At 41.3% G+C, this 23,806-nt stretch overlaps 2 protein-coding genes across 3 annotated transcripts; both read left to right on the top strand.

Moving 5' to 3' along the window:
• The first annotated feature begins 39 nt into the window (after nucleotides 1-39).
• On the top strand, nucleotides 40-17,704 carry LOC120557331 (limbin-like). 2 transcript variants are annotated; one of them, XM_039797565.1, is made up of 23 exons: nucleotides 40-588; nucleotides 927-1,002; nucleotides 1,228-1,409; nucleotides 2,551-2,607; nucleotides 2,752-2,938; nucleotides 3,086-3,186; nucleotides 3,336-3,401; nucleotides 3,540-3,674; nucleotides 4,021-4,160; nucleotides 4,878-5,202; nucleotides 5,312-5,551; nucleotides 5,832-6,007; nucleotides 6,436-6,595; nucleotides 6,728-6,904; nucleotides 8,793-9,103; nucleotides 9,432-9,606; nucleotides 11,017-11,160; nucleotides 11,407-11,634; nucleotides 11,812-12,044; nucleotides 13,274-13,361; nucleotides 13,534-13,709; nucleotides 16,632-16,724; nucleotides 16,964-17,704. In XM_039797565.1, the coding sequence occupies exons 1-23, from the start codon at nucleotides 349-351 to the stop codon at nucleotides 17,388-17,390; spliced, it is 4,137 nt and encodes a 1,378-aa protein (XP_039653499.1). In that variant the 5' UTR covers nucleotides 40-348; the 3' UTR covers nucleotides 17,391-17,704. The 2 variants fall into 2 exon arrangements, with proteins under 2 accessions (XP_039653499.1, XP_039653498.1); XM_039797564.1 differs by having other exon boundaries at nucleotides 927-1,041.
• Nucleotides 17,705-18,026: 322 nt separating this feature from the next.
• LOC120557334 (cytokine-like protein 1) lies at nucleotides 18,027-20,187 on the top strand. The gene is made up of 4 exons (XM_039797568.1): nucleotides 18,027-18,446; nucleotides 18,553-18,597; nucleotides 19,044-19,190; nucleotides 19,295-20,187. The coding sequence occupies exons 1-4, from the start codon at nucleotides 18,300-18,302 to the stop codon at nucleotides 19,394-19,396; spliced, it is 441 nt and encodes a 146-aa protein (XP_039653502.1). The 5' UTR covers nucleotides 18,027-18,299; the 3' UTR covers nucleotides 19,397-20,187.
• The last annotated feature ends 3,619 nt before the right edge of the window (nucleotides 20,188-23,806 follow it).

Here is a 23,806-nt window from a genome sequence, read left to right as displayed (position 1 = left end):
TTATTTTGAAAGTCGGGGCCGGAAACAGATTATGTACTTTTGTTCATTCCGCTTCTTTGAGGAGTTGCCCGTTCTTCCCAAGTTTGGAAATAGTTTTGTTGTGCAGCAACGAACGGTGATTACGGACTGTTTTCGTTCGTGTTAACTCTTTGAAATGGCATCCATAGTTTCTCCTGAAATATTTGCATACAAGTAAGATGTTCACGTTCGCCAGAAACGCTGCTACAATTAGCTAATGTTTGTCAAGAAAAAGCGGTGGAAATGTTTTCATCGCGGATTTTAACAATGGCAATATCCAGCCAGTTAGCGAGCGGCTCTCCTTGGTGAGAGTGGCACACAAACTTACGAATGCTTCAGGTAAACCCTACCGCGAAGAGGGTCACGATATGGTCATTAATCTTGAATATCCAAGTGTCGTGTTTGTGTCTACCTCCTTCATACTCCCATTGGTGTCACGGTGTAACCCGGCGTGAGACTCGGCGTTTATTGGAGTACAGTGCTGCACATCAGTCTTGTTATAACGGGACAGCTCAGGATGCATCATGCTACACAACACTACAACCACCTCCTTTCTCGGAGAAACAGGAGGTGAGTGGCCTATCTTTTTTTCCAGCCAATCTGTAGTTTGATGATGTTGCGTCTCAGTCACCACATGTTCTTACAGCTACACATCACATCAACCTACAACCTATCCTGAAAATTATAGAGATAATATTTATTTTATTGTATCCCTGAGTCTTAGCAACCAAATTCGCTAGTATTTACAGGTCATATGTAATCAGGTCAGATATTGTATTGGCTTTGAGAGTTACCCGTGTTTATGCATGTCTGTAGGCTGCCTTTGGTTTATTATTTATTTAAGATTGGTTAATAAACACGTAACATATTAAATGAGCAAAACTAAATGCCTCTTTTTCCGTTGCCAGAGCCTCTCAAGTATCCATGTAATGCAACATGACACTGGTGGGAAATCAGCAAAGCAGACATTGCTTAGGATGGAGGGTTTCTTCTTCTTTTTTAATTCTATACATCAACAATACAGTAATAATTCAATTCCATAATAGTTATATGTTGCAAATATATGATATGCATATTATTATACAAAACAATGTAGTTCACCATTAAATACAAAACCTTAATATGAATGCATATATGGATTATATGTATTTATTGTCAATTTTAGCCTTTGTAACTGGCTGTTCAAACACCTTATATGTAACCTGACAGGTACAATGGAAATCAATGGACGCATGGTGTTGTTTGCAGAGGCCCCCCTTTCTTCTTCAGCTCCTGCTGGTCCATGGGGACACTCTTTTTATACGCCACTTACCTACATGTCAAACATTTTGCACCTCCGGAACCGCAGAAGCACGCTCACCAGATACAACCCGGGCCTCGCGATACCTCAGGTGTGTTTTTAAGAGATGTTTTGGTCGCTTCAGTTGTTGTACACAGTGACTTTTCATGGAGTATGTACATGTTGTATGCAATGCACCTTTTCATCTGTGTGGTAATTCATGAGATTGTTTATTGTCCAAACTTTCATGTGTTGGTACTTTTGTACTGGACATATCAGTTGTCAATCAGCCATTTCTTTCCACTGTTGCAAAATCTTTTTGATGATTTTTTTCTATGGTTTTCTATACTTCTATGGTATAGATTCTTCTCAGGTATTCCTGTTGGATACTGGCTGTCCAATAATTTATGGATTACCACATACATACGGTGGCTTGTATAAGTTTACACACCCATGCTAAAGTTGACTAAAAAGAGGAATAAAAAAACATATTTTGGAAATTGATCTTATTGCCTTAATTAAAAAAATTAGGAAAAATCCAACCTTTAAGGACACCAATTTTCTTTGTGAATGAATAATGTCCTTAAAAAATTAAAAATTCCTTAAAATACAGGGGGCATAAGTATACACACCCTTATGTTAAATTCCCATATAGGCAGGCAGATTTTTATTTTTAAAGGCCAGTTATTTCATGGATCCACCTAGAAATTGGTATGGGGTACTTTCCATAAGATCATCTCTCAATGCAAATCAAACTAGCTATTAGGCTAACTGAAATAAAACCATGCCAATCTCTAGGTATGGTGAAGGGTATGTGATGATGTGGGGCTATTTTAATTCCAAAGGCCAAGGGAACTTTATCAGGATCCATGAAATAACTGGCCTTTTAAAAATAAAACTCTGCTTACCTCTATGGGAATTTAACATAGGGGTGTACTGACTTATGCCCCCGTATTTTAAGGAAGAACATTTATTTATTTACGATACATTATTCATTCACAAAGAAAATTGGTGTCTTTAAAGGTTGGATTTTTCCTAATTTAGTTAATTAAGGCATTAAGGGAGGAATTTTTTTTTATTCCTCTTTTTTTTTATCAACTTTAGCATGGGTGTGTAAACTTATGCAAGCCACTGTACATATTACACTCCATTCCCATACTTATTACTTGATATGATTCAAAGAAGAAGATGATTTAAAGAAGAATTGTCATGTTGGAAGAAACTAATATACTGTGTGTTAAATGCTTCTACAGGTTCAGAGTGCGGCACCCTCATCTGCATTTGGGGTCACATTTTGCAAGTGTGCACAGGTACATCAACACAATTGTTTTAAAAACCACCCATATTATCTATACACATTTAATTTAAATTTTGGACCAATTTTAAACTGCAAACGCACATGTTGAAGACCATCAAGTGATATATATACTCTCTGCTGCTCGTGTGGCCCCCAGGTGAAGCTGGACACTGACCCTCCTCAGCTGACTTTCTTCCTGCGGATTCACAACAAGGGCCCAGTGGGTGGCACCAACCTGTCTCAGGTGGCAATCCGGGACTCCATCTCTGGAATAGTACCCCTAAAATCTGAAGGCAGGGTTGTGGAAAGAGGCTACCAGACGTTTGCCATTGATTCACTGTCTGGTATGTCTGGGAGTTGACTTTTATTTTTTTTTTTTTAAAGATGATTCTACCAAACATGTCTGGTTTGAGCTTTAAAATGTCAAATATAAAAATTTTCTGCACACTGCTTTCACAATAAATAACATTATATTGATTGTATTTCTTTAGCTGGATCCCAAGTAGTTGTCAACTATACCGCTCACATAAAGAGTCATAAGAGTGAGGTCCTGGACCTTCCGGCTTTTCTTACCTTCTCTAACGCCTCACAGGTATTTTTTTTTTTCTTCTGCCCTATTTCTGGTCTTTTAAACTTGAAAAGCAATCTCTAAAATGTTTTTCATTTCACATCTCAGTATTTGCAGTACTATAAGAACATTTCTCTCTTCTTACCCAGAGTATTGTTTTCTTGACTCCACAGAATGATGTCAGTATGTTTGGTCCATTGACGGCTAATCTAACCTTGACGGTGAATTCCACCGACAGGGTAAGTTGTAGACAGATACTTAACTGGAAACACTCCAGCAGCTTCAAGCATTGCATGCTTTGTTCTTGTACAGTTTTCAAATTAGCGTTTACAAAATTGATTTGATGAGAAGTCTGACGTTTCTGCGCCCCATTTTAGATCTATCCTAACCATGGGGTCCATTTTGCTGGATTTGTCGCTGGGTTCTTTGTCACATTGGTGCTGCTGTCCCTGGGGTTTCTAGCCGTGAACCTGATAGGCCTCCGAACCAGGCTGAATCTTCTTCAGCAAAGGGTATCACAAATTCCAATGTGTTTTGTTCTAGTTAAAAGCTAATGTGTTAATTACAGATGGTATTTATTTGTGTTTGTTAATTCTGTAAAAATATTGTTGATACTTGTACTTCTGTTAAAAAGAAAATTTGGTATTTGTGTCCAACCAAACTGTGTATAGTATTTGACAGTTTTGTTGACCAACCATGTTTCAACCCTATTTTCTTTTTTGTTAACTAATATTGTAATTTTAAAGAACTGTTTTCTCAAATTAATGTCAGTATATTTTGCTCCTTGTTTTAGGTTTTATGATTTACTTCAGGTATATATGTTAATACACTGTGCGTGCATATATCTTATTGCTTCAGAGAAACAGAAGGGATTCGGACCCAGAGTATGCAGACTGCAACATGAGTGAGACCGTAAAAGATGAGGCTGCATTTGAAGACAAGATGGTGGACACCATGGTGTTGGAGGATCCCCAGAATATGTACCAGGCTTTGGAGAAGTGAGTAGACAAGTCAAGATGGAATTAAATATCTCTCGATAATATATAGAGATATCCTTTAATGACACAAAAGTAATCAAAATAACTGCCAAGTGGAAGAAATTGGCAATGAAGACACTCAGTGCTTGTGGAAAAAAGGTATTAATATACATAAATATCATGTATTAAACTGAAGTTGGGAGTTTTCCCCTTTAATTCAATGTAGTCCATTTATTTATTTTAAAAATTATTTTTTGGGGGCTTTTCCCTTTATTTGAAAGTGGATAGATATGAAAGGGGGAGAGAGATGGGGGATGACACGCAGCAAAGGGCAGCAGGTCGGATTCGAACCCTGCACCGCTGCAGGACTCGGCCAACATGGGGCGAACGCTCTTACTGGGTGAGCTGGAGGCCGCCCCGTAGTCCATTTATTTTGGAGTTATATGAAGAACTTAATATTACTGCACTTGGCTTCAACTATAAATCAATGCTTTTTGTTCACTCCTGGCGCTTTATGTTGCTTACACTGTTTTACCCAAATCCTTAATCATTATAACATCTAATTCCATCACAGAATATGGTGTGTTCCAATTCAACATTTTTATTGTCTCAAAGTATAATCAAATCCACCAGGGGACAGTGACTGTTATTGGCTTTTTTTATTTTTTATAATGCATCTCATTGAAAACTCTCAATGTACAGGTTTACCCTGCTTACTCTGCATTTTATCCCTGCAAGCCTTGAAATGTCCACACTGCTGCATGCCACCAACAACCTGGAGGCAACCCGAATTCAGATCTACAAGGATGTGATGTCCTCCCTGCTGGGCGGCCTGCGTTCCCGGGGCCAGTGCAGCGCCCAGGCCCAGCAGAGACTCCTCAGTGTGCTCCACGGACAGATGCTGGGCATGGAGGGTCGGCTGAAGGAGGAGCGAGGGGCCCGCATGGCTGCTCTGGCTGGTCAGTGTAACCTGGAGACTCGGGAAGAAATGGAAGCAGAGCACCGCAGAGAAGCTGCTGAGAAGGCCCAGGCCGAGCTGCTGTGTCAACACGCAGACCAACAGGTCCTCAAAAGTCCTTTGTTTAATTTGCTAGGGAAGTAGCATTCCGAGAGTTTATTGCTTTCATGACACACCATCCCTACTGTAAAACCTCATTTTGTAATGTTACCAGGAGCTCCTCCACTGCAGCGTCCTCCTGGAGAAGCTGCACAAGCTGAGCCAGAGTCAGCTCCAGCGCATTCTGTTGGTCCGACACGAAGAAGCCTCAGGCAAGGTCCAGAGGCAGATCATCGAGTGGCGCCGGGTGGAGTTGCACAAGATCTTCTCTGAAGAACTGGAGGAGGCCACCAGGATGGGCGAGTTGGAGAGGAGTACAGCCAAGAGTCTTCAGCACGATTACTTTGCCTGTCAAGTGAGCAACAAGAATTTACTTTCGAAGTTGTGACACATCAGAGTTGACCATTTAAATGACATAATTCTGAATGTATAATTTGAGCTTCAGACATCTTTTTAGCATTTAGACAATTTTGTCTACAAACATGGCTTACAAAGCATGGCCAACAGCATTTGCCATTTAGGCATTTGCTCTATTCTTTTCTTCTTCTTCTCAGCTAACTGTATTTGCGGTAATCAGTACACGAAGCAAACATTTAAAATACATTTTGAGACCTTTCCTTCTCTTTTCTGTCCAGGATCAGCTAGAGGAGGTGCTGGATGTCGTCCTTGCCAACCAGCGCTATGTGCTCGCTGAGCGCCATGCACAGAGGAAATTCTTGGTGCACAGCCTTCACAGCCTCAACAGCCTGATTTCAGACAGCTTCTCCAGCACCTCCGGCAATCTGGACAGCTGGTTCACTCACATCAGGAGGTTGGAGCCTGTTGTAATTACCAGTGATAGCATCGTGTGATGACCATTTCACATCTAGTTGCATTATTACACTACACTATACATGTGGCCAAGTAATCTTCTACAGTATTGCAGTATTAATGTACAATTTTAGAATTTAATCTGAAGTGCTTCTATAATGTGATCCTAATATATATAACAGAAATTATAGATTTGCAAAGAAACACTGTAGAAAATGAAAGTGCATTTTGCATTACAAAATATTTTACAAATTAATTATATATTTTTTTTAAATAAAAGAAAGTATTTTCCTGGCATTTTACAGACAATATGTACATTATATCAGCCTTTGTTGTCAGTTCAACCTTATAGGCAGCACTAAGCTTGCACAATCTGAGTAAGCTCGACTGGAGTTGTTTTAACCTGGCATGCTTTCATCTCTCCACCAGAGGGAGCATTGTGCCTGCAGAGCAGATCGACCAGCTACAGGACAAGGCTCAGAAAGAGTTGGTGATGGTGAGGCAAAGACTGGATGAGGCACTGAGCCAAGAGAGGAGAGCCATGCGCTGTGGACTGATTAAGAAGAGGCGGGAGCTCATCTCTGACATGGTGAGGAAATCAATCGCATTTAGGATTTTATTCCCAGCAGCTGCATTATCCTATATATCCATTGTTGATTGATACCACAAAACCCGTTCATCTCATTCCGTAACTAATACACCACCTTTCTGCTCTTTCCAGCTGCGGGTCCACAAACAGAGACAGAAGGATCTGTCGGCTCTGTCCAAGGGTCTGGAGGAAACGATAGATGTAGCTCAGCACCTGCACTGTTGGCAGAACTTACTGACAACTCAAAGTTTGGAGCTAGCAGAGCTCATCAACAACCTGGATGAGGAGGCTGCTGCCGACATTCGCAAGGTGCCACTCTAACAGTACACATCAGGCTTATTCATGACCTAATCACTTTTTAGATGCCCTGCCACACGTATTTCATGACTTTGTGGTAATGTCTGAAGTTCTACCATGGACTTTGTAAAATGTTTTGTGGAAAAAATACCTTGGTTACCTTGTTTCAAGCCATTATAGCGTGGTATAGAAAGCCTGCAGGAAGACTCTTCTCGATTTGTGCCAGTTCTCATTAATATTCAACGACCTAAGCTGCTTGACTCTGATTGGCTAACAGCTAGCCAATGAGAGCCTGGCTATCAGCATCCTTTACCCAGCGCAACTGGGCGAGCTCATGAATAGTAATGAGCTCAGGCAGAACCACGTCAGACTGATCAGCTTTTGGAATTGGCCTGATTTCTCCGCTAATTTCTTTTCAGTGGCTAGAGCTGACAGAGGAGGTAGCAGTTCATTTTCACATTCACAACATAACACAAACACATATGGACCTAATATATATTTCAAAAAATACTAGGGATGCACCGAAATGAAAATTCTTGGCCGAAACCGAAAACCGAAAAAGAGGAGACCGAAAACCGAAACACCGAAAGAAATTATGCCAATTATTAGTACCATTGCAATTATGACTGTGTACTAACTTTACTAAAATCAAGGCATTGCAATTGTATAAATTAATATTAAAGTTTAATTAAAAAAATATCTAGCAGAAATATGGCTACAATCTGATAGTCACATACAGTATATAGTAGCCTAAGAACAGAATAGCTTACCTATTATTATTATTATTATTATTATTATTATTATTATTATTATTATTATTATATATTTTTTTTTTTTTTTTGAGGCACTTTCTTGCGGTGCATTTACTAGGGGCCCCTTATCTGGTGCAGAGAGACAAGTCTTTTTTTTTTTCTGCGCTCTGATCTCCTCCCTGCGCTGGCGCTGCTCTGTCTCCGCTCTCCACGCGGGTTCTCTGCATCCATCGGCCTGGATCATTTCCCGTGCGCCCTGCTTTATTTCCGCATCCAAGTAATGGTCTTTATAACGCGGATCAAGTACAGTCGCGATGAAGTGCAGATGATCCGAATAGATCTCACTGAAACGTGTGCTGACAGACTCTTAAGAGCGTACTTTTCATTGTTTTCACTCCGTGGTCCGTCTCAACCTCGTTGCTTAGGAGGACTTTGTTTGCAGATTGAACGATCAATAATGATAAAAGTATTTCGGCCGAAAACCGAAAATGCCCTTTTGGGCCATTTTCGGCCGAAAGTTTTCGGTGGCCGAATATTCGGTGCATCCCTAAAAAATACAAGTAAAAAATGCCAATTTTGTGTGGCAAGGCGCTTTTAAAAGATGCATAAAAACCCACACACAAACATCCCACGGAGCATAAGAAGCTGGGTCCAGACTAGTTTGATGATAGCCAGACAGATTGTTTTAAGGGGATAGATGGAAGAATGAAGGGGTATCGTCAATCAAGGAGTGGGCTTGTGAGATGGCTGGGGTGGCGGTGTTTGAGAAAATGTTACACATAAACGGTTTGCCAGATTGGATGTATATACTAGAAAATGGGTAGTAAAAGTACCTGATCTTTCTGGAGGGCTCCTAAGAAGCTTTCTGCTGGGGAGAGACTTGTATGATGGGCTTATGGTGTTGTCATTTACAAATATGTTAATTTGGTTTATTGTCTATTTTGTAACTTACTGTGTTGAATGGTCTGGAATATTGTAGTTACTGTGTGATCTTTTCTTGATTGGGGATTTGTTCATGTTGCGAGTTGTATGTTTGGTATTTTGTTAAAAAAAAAAAAAAAAATGGTTAATCACAACAACAACAAAATCCCACGGAGCTTGATTGAGTTTGATTTACTCTCTGTCTTGATCCTCTGTCTGTTCTGTAGGTGACCATGCGTATGATCCAGGGTGCCTTAATAGAAGTCAAAGCCATCCAGCCTTCTGCAACCCAGGCCTTGCTAACCCTTCTGCCTCCAGGGGCACAACGCTCCGTGCTGCAGGTGGAACCTGAGGCAGGACCAGGACATGCCCAGGGACAAGGAGTGAGCGCTCTCTTGCAGGGCCAGGAAAGGTTGCACCAGGAAGGCAAGGCAGCCTTACGCACCCTCAGCTGCACCAGGGAGGCTCTGCGGGATGCCATTGAGAGAGAGCTGCAGGAGCAGAGAGAGCTCAGGGCGCAATGCAGAGCTTTCTTCAGGTCAGTGATATAATAACACCGGCCGTTTCATTTCAGGGGATTCAAAGTGTGTGTGTTCCTATTTGCTGTGTATTTTTCTGGGAGAGATGGACAGAGAATGAAGCATTATCTGGATAGGTTGAGGACATCAGATGTGTTCTCTACAGCAAAAATTGTTAGATACCAGACTGTCCCCCCACAAGAACTTTTGTGGATTGAAAAACAACATCAACAAACAATAATTGCACCGTCCAGGGTTAATGTTATTCCACTCTCCAAACGGCCATGTAAAGTCTCATGGTGGAACTCCTGTGTGTTGATCTGTCTTCCTTTTCTCCTTCTGTCCCAGGTGTTTGTGTTCGTCCCAGTTGACCCTGTCTGAAGATGACCGGCTCAGGATGAAACTGGAGTTTCAGAAGTGCCTGTCTGTGATGGACCGCTGCCTGGTGCTGCCCCACGCCATCTCCAGAACCAAACTCCACACCGCTCTTGCAGCTTGGAGAAAGGAGCGCGAGCAACAGATGGTGAACACACAATCATCACACATTACTGAATGAAGTTATGTTCTTGAAACCTGTGTGTGTAGTATTAGACAGTCCCTCCAGAAAAACGTGATTATGCGATCGCATAATTCAATGCATAATCAGCCATAAGCATAAGTCTGCATATTTATGCGGGGGCCGCATTTTTTCAAATACGCCGCACTTTCGCCACATAAATTGCCTATTTTCGCGCAAAATATGCGGTGCTTGCATGATTTCATAATCACCGCATTTTCGTCACATATATCTTAGCAGAAAGTTGAAAACTGTTGCGTTAACTTCACACAAGTTCAGCCATTTTCCCCTGTTGCCATGGGAACGTTATGAAGTGACGTAATTACGTGACGTGCACATCATCGAAAAGCAGGGTGTTGGGGGAATCATTTTTTTTCTCTTTTTCATCAAACCGCAGTTTTTGCAAGTTTGCGCAATTTCATCGCATAAAATTTCTTAAATATCCCGCATATTCCATTGCATTTTTTAAGAAAACGTGATGCATAATCAAGGATTTTTGCCTGCAACAATCACAAAAAAACTCCGCATTTTTCTGGAAGGACTGATTAGAGCATTTCTGACTTTGGCTACTGCTAGTTTTAGTATCTAACAAAAGGCCACAGTGGCAGACAACAATACACCCTTCCACACTTATTTTGGTGTAATATTTACATTACCGTCAAAGAGTTCATAGCATCCAATCTATTTGATTGAAAATGCAGGTGGAACACTCTATATTGCTAATGAACAGAAAAGTCAAAATTATGAGTGTTAGTACTTGTCCACGACATGAGCCAAACCAAATTGTAAAATAATGTACCCTTTAGTTTTTGCACTGAAATTGTTAGACTATGAACATAAGAATATAGGGAATATTAGATAAAAGGAACAAAAGACACAGTGATCTAAACCACACCCCATTGTATCTGTGTACTATGAGTGTACATCAACATGATGAGGGGAACAAGCAGAAATCCCCCATTTCAACATCCACAAATATGTATGTTCGTAGTATAATAGCATTAGAGCTCAGTTGACCAGATTGAAATGCTTCTTCCCTTTCTTGGGAAGGAAGTCTCTATGACCACTTCTTTTACTCTGTGCTAACTTTGATGATCACGTTTTGTTTTAAATCTAATCTCTTGAGACTATTCTAAAGCCCACATGTATTAAACTACAGCAGGATAGAATGGTACATTTAATATTTTCTCAGATGAGTAAGAAATGGAGAATGGCGACCGCCAATGCAAACCACACTGCGATCAGCCTCAATTGTGTGGCCGCTGGATAAGTGCACATTATGATTCAGAAATAATTCTGGTTTCATTTCTAATCGCATCATAACAGCATGCTTGGAGTCATTTCCCAGCCAACGTATGGATGTTGTGGTTTTTGCAGACAAATAAGCAATCCAAGGGGATAACCAGCGAGTCAAGACAGAAAACGGACACGTCGGAACTGCTGCTTTTCCAGAAAAAGCTGGAGGACAGCATCCAACTGTTTGAGAAGGAGAAGGAGACGGAGAGCGGCGTCATGAACAAGGTAAAGGTGTAAAACGACCTTTTAATATAAGTCATTTTAAAGTGCAGTAAGTTACTGAGAGGCAAAAAGGGTATGAAGGGTGTATTAACTTTATACAATATCAAACCCTAAGCTCATTCAGTAGCAGAAGCCATTCTCCTTCAAGTGAAGGACTGTCTGTGTTAAAGTTTAATGTCTAGCTTGCACACCAAGGTGGTTTTGAGTTCATACGAGATGACTGAAATACATCCATCTGTATTTTGGCAGGTGATGGAGGAGATGCGTAGGGAGAGAGAGGACGGTCTGCGCTCTCAGGGCGACAGCCTGGCGATGCAGATGGCTACCATCCACTACCAGAAGGCTGAGAGGAGGACCAAAGTCTTGCAGACCTGCGGAGCAATGCTCACTCTGCACAGCCTGCTCATTCTGCAGCTCAGAGAGAGAAAGAGCCTGGAGAGACAAGACGTGGCCCAGAGTATACAGAACCACTGCTTGGTAGGCAATGCTCGACTCCCAAGTTAACCTCTGTGCTGTAGCACTGCATGGTTGCAGGGCTGCTCATGGGCATATAATAAGGTTCAAACAAATGTGTAATTTTTAGAAAATGATACTATTAGTTTCTCATTAAACCTTATAGACTTTTCTCAGAGTGTAATTTGACTCTCGCCACAGGGCCTAGAGGAAGCAGAACAAGAGCTTCAGAAGGAGAGGGCTAAGCTGGATGGCCTGCAAATGTCTCGGTCCAGAGTCGGGTCCAATCCAACACGGAGAGATGACCCTGATGAGGGCGAGGGGGAGAGTGAGGAGGAGAGACTGTTTCAGCTGCAGCAGGATTGCAGGATGACGTCCATCCTCCAGGAGGCACTCTACAAGAGGGATCAGGTCATCACACTGTTGGCTGAGAGGTGAGCTGTCATGTCAGTGTTAACTCAGGAGTAAATAGCTTTGAAAATAGATGTTTCCATCCACACGTTTTTATCCGAATTACGTGATATCGAATGAAAAATGCCTTATGGAAATAGTAAAATTCGATAGAATTTCATGAATATCGACTCAAATGAAATACGTTCGGTCTCATCGGATTTTCTCTTGATCAATATACGGCTTATGCGATAAACGCTGATGGAAACGCTATTTGCCGAATAAATTAATGAATTGCGATTAAGTTTTAGGTCATTTTATGGTTGCAACCCGCCACAAAACGATGAAGAAGAAGTTTTAGTTCATTTCCGCCCAGTATTTCCGCTCTGTTTGCACACATGAACAGGTGAAAAAAAAAAGCAAGAGACTTTTGAATTTAATTTACGAGCAAAATATAACGGCTATTTTAGATAGCAAAAATCTAAGAAATGCCATAATTTATCAGGAACTCGCGAAGGAAATGACCAACAAGGTTACGACAAGCCGCGGGACGTCCTCCGGAGTAAATGGAAGGCGCTCAAACAGCGATACATGTCTCAGAAAAGAGAGTTGTCTCGCAGCGGTGCCGGATGGAAAATAAAAGGCAAGTTCCACCTTTTTGATGAGCTGGATCAAATCCTCGGCCAAAGGCCCATCGGAGCTTCCTTGGCTTCTAATATTAACAACAACAACTACTTTTGTCTAGCAAAACTTTGTTCGCAAAAGTTTGCTTGAATGTTGTGCGATTCAGTGCGAAAATGAACGGAAACACCTTAAAATGTCTCAAATCAATTCAATATACTAATTTAATCGCAAAACAGCATGTGACGTCATTACACACAGGTTTTTATTCGCTTTAAAGCCGTTGGATGGAAACACACTTTCATCAGATTTATTCGCATGAGTTTTTTTTACCGAACTTCAGATAATTCGATTGACAAGTGGATGGAAACTTAGCTAGTGTCTCATTGCCAGACCTATCTCCACAACATACCGGGATGGGAGAAAAACGTGCTCTGCTTGATTGGCATTTCTTTTAAATCAATCACAATCGTCTTGGGCGGCGCTATAAAAAGAAAGAAAGCGGAAGGTGAGGGACATCCGGCGGGAACCTGCGGCGGCACCGGAACAATCCCGTACATTTTATGTTGCCGATATAGACTAACTCGGGAGTAATTAGACATTTTGTGGATTGACACGGTTACATTTTACAGTGAAACTCTGGTGTTTTCAGGTGGCAGAAAATGACTGGCAACAATCAAGCCATGGAAGATTTAAAAGAGCAAATGGAGCTCAGGAGACTTTATGCAAACTGTGACCAGGTCTGAACTTATTTATTAAGACTTTTTTTTTTTTTTTTCAATGTTTTATTCAACACAAACATATTAACGGCATGGAAAAATACAGGGGCATCCTCCCTTCTGTGTGCATGCCAGAGGAAGTAGAGAATAAACTGTACTTTAAGTTGGCCCTGTGCCCTGCTCTTCATCTCAGGATTTGGAGTTTGCATCTCGGCTGGTGAAGCAGAGTCAGGTATCTGCTGAGGTTCTCCTGGAGGCCCTGCGTCTCCTCCTCCCCACCCTGCCTGAAAGCGAACTCATTTCCATCACTGACGCCCTCTGCCCCAAACAGCACCCTGTTTCATCACCGGCAGAGCAGGAACACTCGGGGTAAGAACCAGGGTTCTGGATCCGTCCACTGGCAAACATTCGTGTAGATATCCAGTTTTACACATCTAATTTACACAGTGTAGGATCACATTAGGTGAATGTGTTTGACTCATGAGAGGTGATCATTATTGGTAGTGCAATAACACACATATATCTCTCTATATATATATTCGAATTGTAGTGTATTTTTTTTCTTTTCTCTGTTCGTCTTCTAATAAGCCCCATGCGGCAGAACGATTGCACATCAACATACCAAATCTGTCTGGCTCTTCCATCTTGCAAACAAAGTTTTGAGTTTGGTTACCAACCAATGTGGATAAGCTATCAAAAGCTTGTGTCATGCACTTGTCTCCTAGTCCATGTTAGGAGCCCTCCAGAAAGCTTAAATACTTTCCCCATTTTCTAATGTCTTTACCCTCCTTTCTTTAAGGAAAAAAAAGAATAGAACAATTTGAATATACCGTAGTGAAAACCTTTTTGTCCCAAGTATGCAGCCACAGTCTCATCGATTTCAAGTTATGTGGTTTAAGAAAGTAGTTTTTTGACCGAAGCCACTGATTAAAAACACAAAACATAAGTTTAAACATGGCTGAAACAAACCCATCTCCAAGCATCGTCTCACATTTAAATACTGTTTGTACACGATTCCACAAGGGTCCTTCTTCCTGAGCCAAGATGGAGAGATAAATGATTATACCCATCATTTAATTTCCCCTCTCTTCCTGATACACTGGAACACTCATGACTGGCCCCAGCTGAGTTTGGATTACTTTACTGATGAATCATGTCTCATGCATGAGGACCGGAGCTGTCTGGCCAAAGGACAAGAGAATGAAAATGGAACAATATGCAAAACATGTGTTTTTCTTCTCTTTTTCAGCTCTTAAGTTTCTGCTTTTTGTTTGCAGAACAGAGTTTAGCCGTTCTTTGGAACAATTTGTAATATTTTCATTTCAGTAGTAGGATATGAAACATATTCATAAGACATATTCATTCTCTTAAAGAAAAATAGCCTTGTGTGATTTTGCAGTTAGAATTATCCATACTTAGTTACTGATTTGACGGTCCTAAAACGATTTACCCTTCTAAGAAAGGGATTAAAGGGGTGATAGAATTTCTTCCAAATATGGTATGGTCATGAATATTTAGATGAGCTGCGTGTTGCTTGGTTGAGCCTTATCCCCGTACACACACGTAGTGACGCGCGCTGATTGGTTGAGCGAATCGCCATACACACGCATTAGAGACGCATGCTGATTGGTTGAGCGAATCCCCAATACACAATACATTCTATCACACACATTAGAGACGCGACAGAATCTCATATTCCAGACACTGCAATGTTTCGTTACCAAATTCACTTCTGAGACTTTTTTATGCGAGAAATCAACTATATAAAGCTCAAATATGGGCCGTTTTACGAAAATGGATGGCTAATTGCAAATTTGGTAAAACTGTGTGTCTGAGTTGAGCGGCCGGTGCTGCCTGTGTCGCTGCCTCGCCGCCCGGCCTGACTTCCTCCACAGACCCCGGCCTGCTTTGAGCTCAGGCAGCCCACAGCACCTCATACCCGCGCAAAGTCACCGTTTGGGCTAATGGACTAGCTACCAAACGCCGCTGCCCTGACAGAGCTCCAGGGCCTGCATCTCCTCTCTTCCTGCTAGCTAAATGGCCCGTTGTGTGAGAGTGAGAGCACGGTCAGCGAGCTTGTTACACCAGCAATCTCTTACCACATGTTACACACATGTCACGCCACTTATACAACATCTAACTAAATGTCTTATAAAGCTAACAACGGTGTCCGATTTCAAGTTAATGAATTTTTGTGAATTCCAGAGGAATTCTAAGAGGAGGCTAGCTAGCTCTCATTGATAGAGCTCCATCCAGCCGCAGGCTCTATCAATGAGACTCACGGACAAGCGGCGTTTATTTCCCCAATCGTTTGTTTAAATAACTCAACACATTATAATTACACACAAAAGAGTAACTGGAACCTGTGGTAAGAGAATGCTGGCGTAACAAGCTCGCTGACCGCGCTTTCACTCACATACACCGGGCATTTAGCTAGCAGGAAGAGGGGAGTTGCAGGCCCTGGAGCTCTGTCAGAGCAGCGGCGTTTCGTAGTCCATTAGCCCAAAACGGTGACTTTGCGCGGGTATAGAGTGCTGTGGGTTGCCAGACGTAACGGAGCTCAATCGAGCTCACAGCAGGCCGGGGTCTGTGAAGGCAGGCAGGCCGGGCGGCGAGGCCACAACCCAGGCAGCACTGGCCGCTAAACTCCGACACAGTAGGACAAAATTTGCAATTAGACATACATTTTCATAAAACGGCCCGTATTTGACCTCTACATAGTTGATTTCTCGCATAAAAAAGTCTCAGAAGTGAATTTAATGGTAAAATAGCAGATGAACAATGTATACAATTTCTGAGATCTGCACGACCTAGATTCAGAAGACTAACTGATCTCAGGTCAGTTGTGTAGCCTATGCACATGTTGGGGCGTGACAAACACAGACTAGAGCCAAATGAGGAGGAGCCGCAATAGTTGACGTCAACTATGGGGCTCGTTGAGATTTGCCCGTTTTCAGAGGCAGTTTCAAATTTCAAAAATCAGATTTGCAGAGGAAAGAGGTGTCAGTGGGATTTAGAGGTTCTATGTATGTCCTAGTTACCCACTAAACTGTCATTATTCAACTATGACAAGGTAAAATCTGTTTTGCATTCTATCACCCCTTTAAATATCTAATCTTTTACTTTAATGGAAAAGATCACAAAGCTCTCCCTCTAAACCAATGAAAAGTTATGACAGCGTATCAGATAGCCAGGCATCCCTGACCATTTTTTAATCAAAGCCAATCATTGTCTGCAGAGATTGTATCGCACTTAACGGCTTTATAATATATTTCATGACCTTTTGACCAGGTGTGCCGGCGGGGTGAACAGACCTCTTTCTGTCAAACTGAGAGAAGACCTGGTGCATAAAAATATGCCAAGCTGCACTTTGGAAAGAGAGAGGTGAGTTCAACACATTTCTGTGTCTGGCTACTGGCTGCTATATATGGACCTGACGTTACGCTTTCTGCAAGACTAATTCGTAGTTCAGTGATCACCAACCTCATAGACAAATCCTTATTTGATGTGTAATATGCCTTTCATCAGTTAACATAGCTGGGCTGCAGTGACCACATGCATGAGGTAAGCGCTTTAACACTCCAAGCCCACTAACAACAGCTCCTTTGTCCTCTAAATTGCAGACTCCAGGAAAAGAGGCAATGTTTGATGGAAAAACTGCTCCCCAGAAGCCGTCTCCTGGTTTCCAGAGATGTTGCACTGCTGCTGGTTAAAGAGAAAGGAAAGGAGGACAGTTTTACTAAAGCCCAACAGCCTATTCATGACTCAACCCTGACAGAAAACACAGTTACAGAGCGGCAAAATGACACTGCAAAGGGAAGGTTTGTGGACACAGTGAATGAAACATTACAAAGCACGGCAGAGGAATACATGATGCCAGCCTCTGCCAGCAGCGTACTGGGCGTCCCTGCTACCGGAGAGAGATTATTTGTGTTCCGGGATCCACCTGATTCAAGTGGCAGCGTGGGTGCTCCGAAAAGAAAAAAGAAAAAGAACTTTCTCAATCTGAAGAAAGGCTCAGTGGCTCCATCAAACCTTTCTCGAGACTGACTGACATTGTCTTTTGCGAGGTTTTATGATGATGGTACTTTATTATGATATATAATATTAGAATCCAAAATAAACCAATAGGTTTGCTGTGTGTAGCAAAACATTTTCAGTGGCGTATGTTGCATGGTGGGTACATTAAGGAGGTTGACAAACAGTTCCATCATTTCCAATGGTGTTGGCTTGAATCTTTTAAGTGCTGGGAAATATCCACTCAAGTACATACTCGCTTTCACTTTAGAAATGTGTTATTGGGGAAGAGAACAGATTAAAAACCCCACTCTTGCAGTATTGGTGTGTACTGCATTAAATATCAAGAGTATTATTATTATTATTCATGTTCAAAACTCCAGATATTAGTGTTTGTGGTTTGATGTGAGGATTGTATACCTCCCTACACTCAATATGCACAGGTACATTAAATGTATCAAAATTCCAAGTTATTTCATGTGCAACAGTTTAAATTTATTTTGTAATTAATGTTTATTTTTTAAATCGTTGAACGTCATCATTACAAATCAAGCCCCTGAATTTTGCCTTTCTTCTTTTTGGCATGTACCGTGTAGGCTACATTGACACTTAATAGCTGTCATTAATATCCTGATTTTAGGAATTGACAAAGCCTCAACATGTGTTGAGGAAAAGTTGCGAAATGTTTTGGCTGTGTTATCAGCAGCAGAAGCTCCATCATCCCCGGTATTTGGAGCGTGCACGAGTGTGTTTGCGACCCCAAATGTTTCCCCCCCTCAGACTGCTGCGTGTCCACGTCCACGTCATCTTCGTCGTCGTCGTCGTCGTCCCCTCTACCACTCCATCCTTAAAACTGCCGCAAAACTACTCCTCTTTTACTATTTTACCTCCGTTGACCGTCACGGCAGCTGTAAGCAGTCCGGAGCAGCAGCGTTGTCCGACATGAGGCTGGGACTCGCCGCCCTCGCGTGTTTCTTCAGCTTCGTGTGGCTGTCGGAGTGCGCGCCTCCGACCTGCTACTCCAGAGCGCTCGGCCTGAGCAAAGAAGTCATGTCTCTGCTGGATAAAATACACACGTACCATCGCACGGTAAGCGCTTTGACGTCCATCGCATTGTCCTGTTCTGCACACAAGGCCGTGTAGACTTGTACACCGTGTTATGTTCTCTCTAACGATCATGTTCGTTGGGTTGCAGATAAAGTGTGCCAAGATTCTACCCACGATCTTCCTTGATGTGCATGTAAGTTTCAAACAATGGAGGAATGCATGTGATGTGGGACACAAGGCTGCTGAAAGTGTTTAAAAGGAAATTGGGAAATTTGCATATCAGTTTTTATTTTCTACTAGCAACCACCTTCCCCACTGATAACCATCCCAGTTAGATAGGAGCTGTAGCTTTCACTCAGTGCCCAACTTTTAACTTTGAACAGGAAGCTAATTCAATGCAAATCAATGTATCCTCTGACAAATCCTACCTAATATGGTAGCAGGTCCTGTTGTTTGTATGTTTGAGGGTTTATGAGAGTAATCTAGATTTAAAAAAGTGTAAATACTGTTAATCTTTCATGCAAAAACAAAATCTCTGATTTAAAAAAATGAGAATCATTCACTAGAAGATGTGTAAATTTGTAAAAAGTTTGAGAGGACACTGTTCATTAAAAAAAAAAAGCTGTTTTATCTTTCTAGAACTCATGTGTCACAACCAAGCTCCGTGACTTTCTCTACGTGGTGCTGAACCATCCTGACCAGTACTGTAGAGAGCGTCCCAGAATGGTGCTGCTCAAACGTAAAGTCCAGAACTTGCACACCATCATCACCAGAGTCTGTTATCGGGTAAGAGCATCTAAAACGCCTGCAATGTTGTTTTTTCTTCTTTCTTGTTCGCTCTTGTTTTCAGGCTCGAGTTTCTTGACCACGTGTCTTTGTTTGGTTGGCAGGACCTGGTGTTTTTCACCGATGACTGTGAGGCTATTGACACTGGACACAGCAGCCCTCACTATGCAGAGGACAGGCTTCAGCTACTGCAAGAGGAGAGATAATCCACACACACAGCAGATGACAGACGCCCACCGGTCTGTTACATTCATAAAAACACATCAGCAATATGTAGAATGGTAATGCATGTACACTACACACCACGGAATTAGATGCATCATAAAAAAATACACACAGCGCGCTGTTTTCATGTCGTACCTAGTTGGCTCTGCGTAAGCTGCACACTCATGTTAGTGGACATGTGTGGCTACATTCCAGCAAGGAGTCCAGAAATTTCCACAGGAAATTTGCTGAATGCCAACCATGCTGTTGAAAACCTTAAAATAATAAACCAATAAGAGATGCTTGTGAGCCGGGCTTAACCGCTGCTTACTTACACGCGCTAATCAAAGGTCCATGTGTCATTAAGAGAAATAAGTGGTGTTGCCATAACCCTTGGTCTGACTAAAATGTCTTAAAGGAGCACTATACAGTATTTTGTAAACATTTTGAAGAGCTGAACATGGTGGTTTAAAATGTTATGTAAGAAACAGATGTACTGAACATTGCTTTCTCAAACTCTGTCGTAGAGCACACTCCTTCAGAATTTTGTCACAGAAACTTTTTTTTTTTACTTTTGTTTTATACCAACAAACTTACAGCAGTGCTGCTGCTTTTGCTAAAGCTGAATAAAAATGCAAATGTTCTTGGCCTTAAGCAGAATATATATATATATAAAATATGAGAGACCTCACTGTCGTAAACATATTAGACATTTGCCTGTGTTTATGTACACTTAAAGACAATCCATATATGTTTCACATTATGTAATAAAACTTCTCTTTATGTATCAGCTTGTATGTACTTGTTGTGTTCTCTGAAGTTATTTCCGAAATGTCTGCCAGTCGATTCTGGGAAACCCAAACCACTGAGACAAAACTGGCCCGTGTCCAGCGTGTGAATCAGCATGATGTCCTTTTCTACATTTACACAAGGAAGGTTAATTTCACTCTGACTGATGCTCTGATTTTCACTCAGCATGTGACAGTTACTGATGCATTTTATTTTTATTGAGGCAATATGAAGTTTGGTCACCACTGGACTGAAATACAGTTGCATTTTAAGTAATCGTTTAGGTCAAAGCATTTTCCCTCTGCTAAGCAAAATAAACTGGTTGTTATGTTTTCAAAATGTAATTGATGAACTGTAAGTGAAGCGATGTGGGTTTTACACAAACCACAGGTTCCACTCTCCCAAATAAGGGCACAGTTGCCATTATTTTGATAACAGTGTTGTGACATGTTGGATTTAGGAGCAAGTCTGCCCCTCTGATTTGATATATGGCCTCTACTGCCCTCTGTTGGCCAGACCCAATGATCAGCCCTTGCTGAAAGGCAGTTGCTCAGTGTATTTTATACAGATATTCAAAGTATTCTTTGATTTTGGGGCCTTTTTTTTTTTTTTTAAGAATTTTTTTTTTTGGGCTTTTCTGCCTTTAATTGACAGGACAGCTAGGTGAGAGAGGGGGAAGACATGCAGGAAATCGTCTTAGGTCGGACTTGAACCCTTGACCTCTGTGTCGAGGTATAAGCCTCTCAGTATATGTGCGCCTGATCTACCCACTGAACCAACCCGGCCACGGGGCCATTTTTAAATATATAACAAAATTTGCTCTTCCCCATCGTAGGCTGAGACGTTGTACCTGACGTGCTGCATTTTGCTCAAACCGTGTTTTGAATACATCTTGTAATATGAGGCTATGATGTTAGAGTTGAGTTTAGTACAGTTCACTTGACTAAACTAGCCAGAGTCGAGTCAGCCTCTGGTTAGGCCCCCCACGTTCAAAGGCCCCTGGACACCCGCTGCATGCCCTGTCAATAATCCATCCTTTCCAAAAAAAAAGAGGTTTCCACTCATGTCAGCTATGTGTGAAAATGAATTGTAGAGACTTGAATTTACTTGTGATAGGTAATCTATCAAATGTATCTAAATAATCTTCCAAATGAGGCCTACGGTTTTGTTGGCGATGCTATGTGTAGTTTCCAGCAGGGACTTGTTTGACAACTCTCCCTGTTGGTCCATTAAAAGACTCTCCAACATGACTCGGCTGCCAAACGGCGATATATTTAACAAAAGAAATAATCAAATTCACAACCTCCGTGTTTATGTTTGTGAATGATTTGCCTTTCTGACAACATATATGGATTCTTGATATTGCCCCCATTAATCCCATCTTGCATATTTTGCTGAAGCATCTGTCCCATTATGGGGAGCTACAGTTTCTGTTGTTACTTTGCTATTGTTTGCTGCTTGAACCTGGTGCTGCCAATGTTGTTGACTTTATCTCTGCATTACAGAAATACCTTTAACTGGGAAACGGGATGATTTATATTTGTCCTGAGTTTGCATATGGCTTTATTGATTGAGATAGCTTGTGTGTCATGTCGTCTATTTCATATTTTAGGCCTGCTACCTTACACAATGACTTTGTCTTAATATGGTTCACATGCCTTGTGCAGGATGGAGGAGAGCTGAAAAACTTCTGACCACAGTTCAAATGATTTTCAGTCTTCTTGAAGGTTGTTGGGGTACCAGTTATGCAGGAGCTGTGCTGTTCCTGAATCAGGCCCATCAGGCAATTCTGTAGGCTGATTAAGAGCCAGTGTCCACATCCAATAGTCATCCATTTGCTATTAGTTGGCAAAACTGCATGTTCAAGGTTTATCCTCAGAGAGTTTGACAGTACCTTGATCTGTCACAAGGTGGTGCTGGTTGTTGCAGTTCCATATTGCCACATCAGTTGAGGATATGGCTCTCCATCATTTTATGCTGCTGAACGTACACTGTAGGCCTATATAAAGGTGCTACTGACAGATGGCTATTAAAAGCTCTTTCTCTCTCTCCCTCTCTCTGTGCGCTTTCACTGACAGTTGTTATTAACAATTTCTTGATTTTTATTTCCAGATTTGATAACTGAGATGCAACACTGAAATCTGCCAAAACAGAGTCAAATCTGCAGCCGTTACGTTGGAAAGGTCCAAACTAGTTCCTGCTGTGATGAGAAGTAACTAACAATGTTTTCAGTAAGAGGTCCAGACTAATGTTACATTAATAAGCCAGGTCCCATTGATTTACAAAGATATTCAAACTTGTGTTAATGTTGCAGGATTGTAATCAGCAAACCTAGAGGTTTTTAGTCTAACAGCACAATATTGTATTGTGGTAATATCACTATCCACAATAATGTCACAACGTTTGATCAGTCTTTAAACACTGGCACTAAAAAACTCTCACAGCTCCATCAGTCCTGTGCAGAAGATCATTTCATAATCATTTACCAGACTGCAGTTTAATGTAAACCCATGTTTTCTTTTTGTGCCATGAATCAAGTTGTTGCACTTCTGAACCATCAGGTTTGAACCCCTCACTGCTAATTAACTAACCCTACAAAAATGAAAATGTTAGTCAGCAGCATGTGGCTTGTTAAGAAATCAGCCCACAGTGGGGTCATAAAGCTTAATTGCTTTGCTTATTGATCATCATTAGAGGGCCGCATAATCCACGGTATTTTCTATCATTAGGCAAAATGAAAACAGAACGTTTAAACCACAGGTGGCCAAGTAATTTCACAATTTAATGTTCTGTGACACTGCACCAAAAATGTTAAATGCTGCACAATAAAAACAACAACAACTTAGCCGAAGGGTGACAGTAATCATTCTCTGCTTTGTTGAAATAAATTAGCTTGTAAATGACAGATCAGAAACCTATTTACATTAAAGCATTGGTGATGCAGTTTGCGATGCAGTTTTGTTTATGGGGGTTTTCAGGCAATTTTCCATCACATTTAGCACTTTTATTGCATCTTAAAAGAAATGTTGCCTCATTAGTCCACATAAGAAAATGTTTCCCCCCCTCCTAATTTCCAATAGATGATTGGCACCCTCTCCACACTATTGTAACCACGCTGCTCAGTAAATTTGCTTGGTGCTCACAACTCTCACATATTAGACCAAAGCTTCCCCTCCTGTCCACAGTAAATGTACCTTATAAACGCACAACTGCTCCATTAATTTGCACGTTGAAGTAATTATTCAAGGAAGGGTCACAGGAGGACTTCTGATGGCATGGGGAGGTGAATAAAGTTCACCAAGCTTAACCTTTGTGTGGTGTTCATGTTTTTGTTACACAGCCAATGTTCCTCGGTCTGATGGACCCACCACATTATTAGGCTTTTAAATCAATACAGCCATATCAATTTATGTAAAAATACGTAATAGATGTTTATGTTAGTTCAATTAGCAATGATATATACATCATTTATGGTTCATATTTGCCATGTACCCCTGTGAAATCACATTTATGATCATATGATCATTTTCGTTTTTTGTGAGAAAACTAGGAAATTCAATTATAAAAAAAGGTAAAAAATAGAAACAAGATTTTTGATCATTATTGGTGCTTATTTCTTAGAA

This window comes from Perca fluviatilis, chromosome 4 (genome assembly GCF_010015445.1).
Source record: "Perca fluviatilis chromosome 4, GENO_Pfluv_1.0, whole genome shotgun sequence".
NCBI lineage: Eukaryota > Metazoa > Chordata > Actinopteri > Perciformes > Percidae > Perca > Perca fluviatilis.
This window is presented reverse-complemented; position numbering and strand designations above follow the sequence as displayed.

Excerpts from the sequence above, each read along its gene's own strand:
- LOC120557331 (XM_039797564.1), top strand. The coding sequence starts at position 349 with ATGCTTCAGGTAAACCCTACCGCGAAGAGGGTCACGATATGGTCATTA. Across the intron at positions 2,939-3,085 it reads TGCCATTGATTCACTGTCTG|CTGGATCCCAAGTAGTTGTC; the intron begins GTATGTCTGGGA and ends GTATTTCTTTAG. Across the intron at positions 3,187-3,335 it reads CCTTCTCTAACGCCTCACAG|AATGATGTCAGTATGTTTGG; the intron begins GTATTTTTTTTT and ends TTGACTCCACAG.
- LOC120557334 (XM_039797568.1), top strand. The coding sequence starts at position 18,300 with ATGAGGCTGGGACTCGCCGCCCTCGCGTGTTTCTTCAGCTTCGTGTGG. Across the intron at positions 18,447-18,552 it reads TACACACGTACCATCGCACG|ATAAAGTGTGCCAAGATTCT; the intron begins GTAAGCGCTTTG and ends GTTGGGTTGCAG. Across the intron at positions 19,191-19,294 it reads TCACCAGAGTCTGTTATCGG|GACCTGGTGTTTTTCACCGA; the intron begins GTAAGAGCATCT and ends TTTGGTTGGCAG.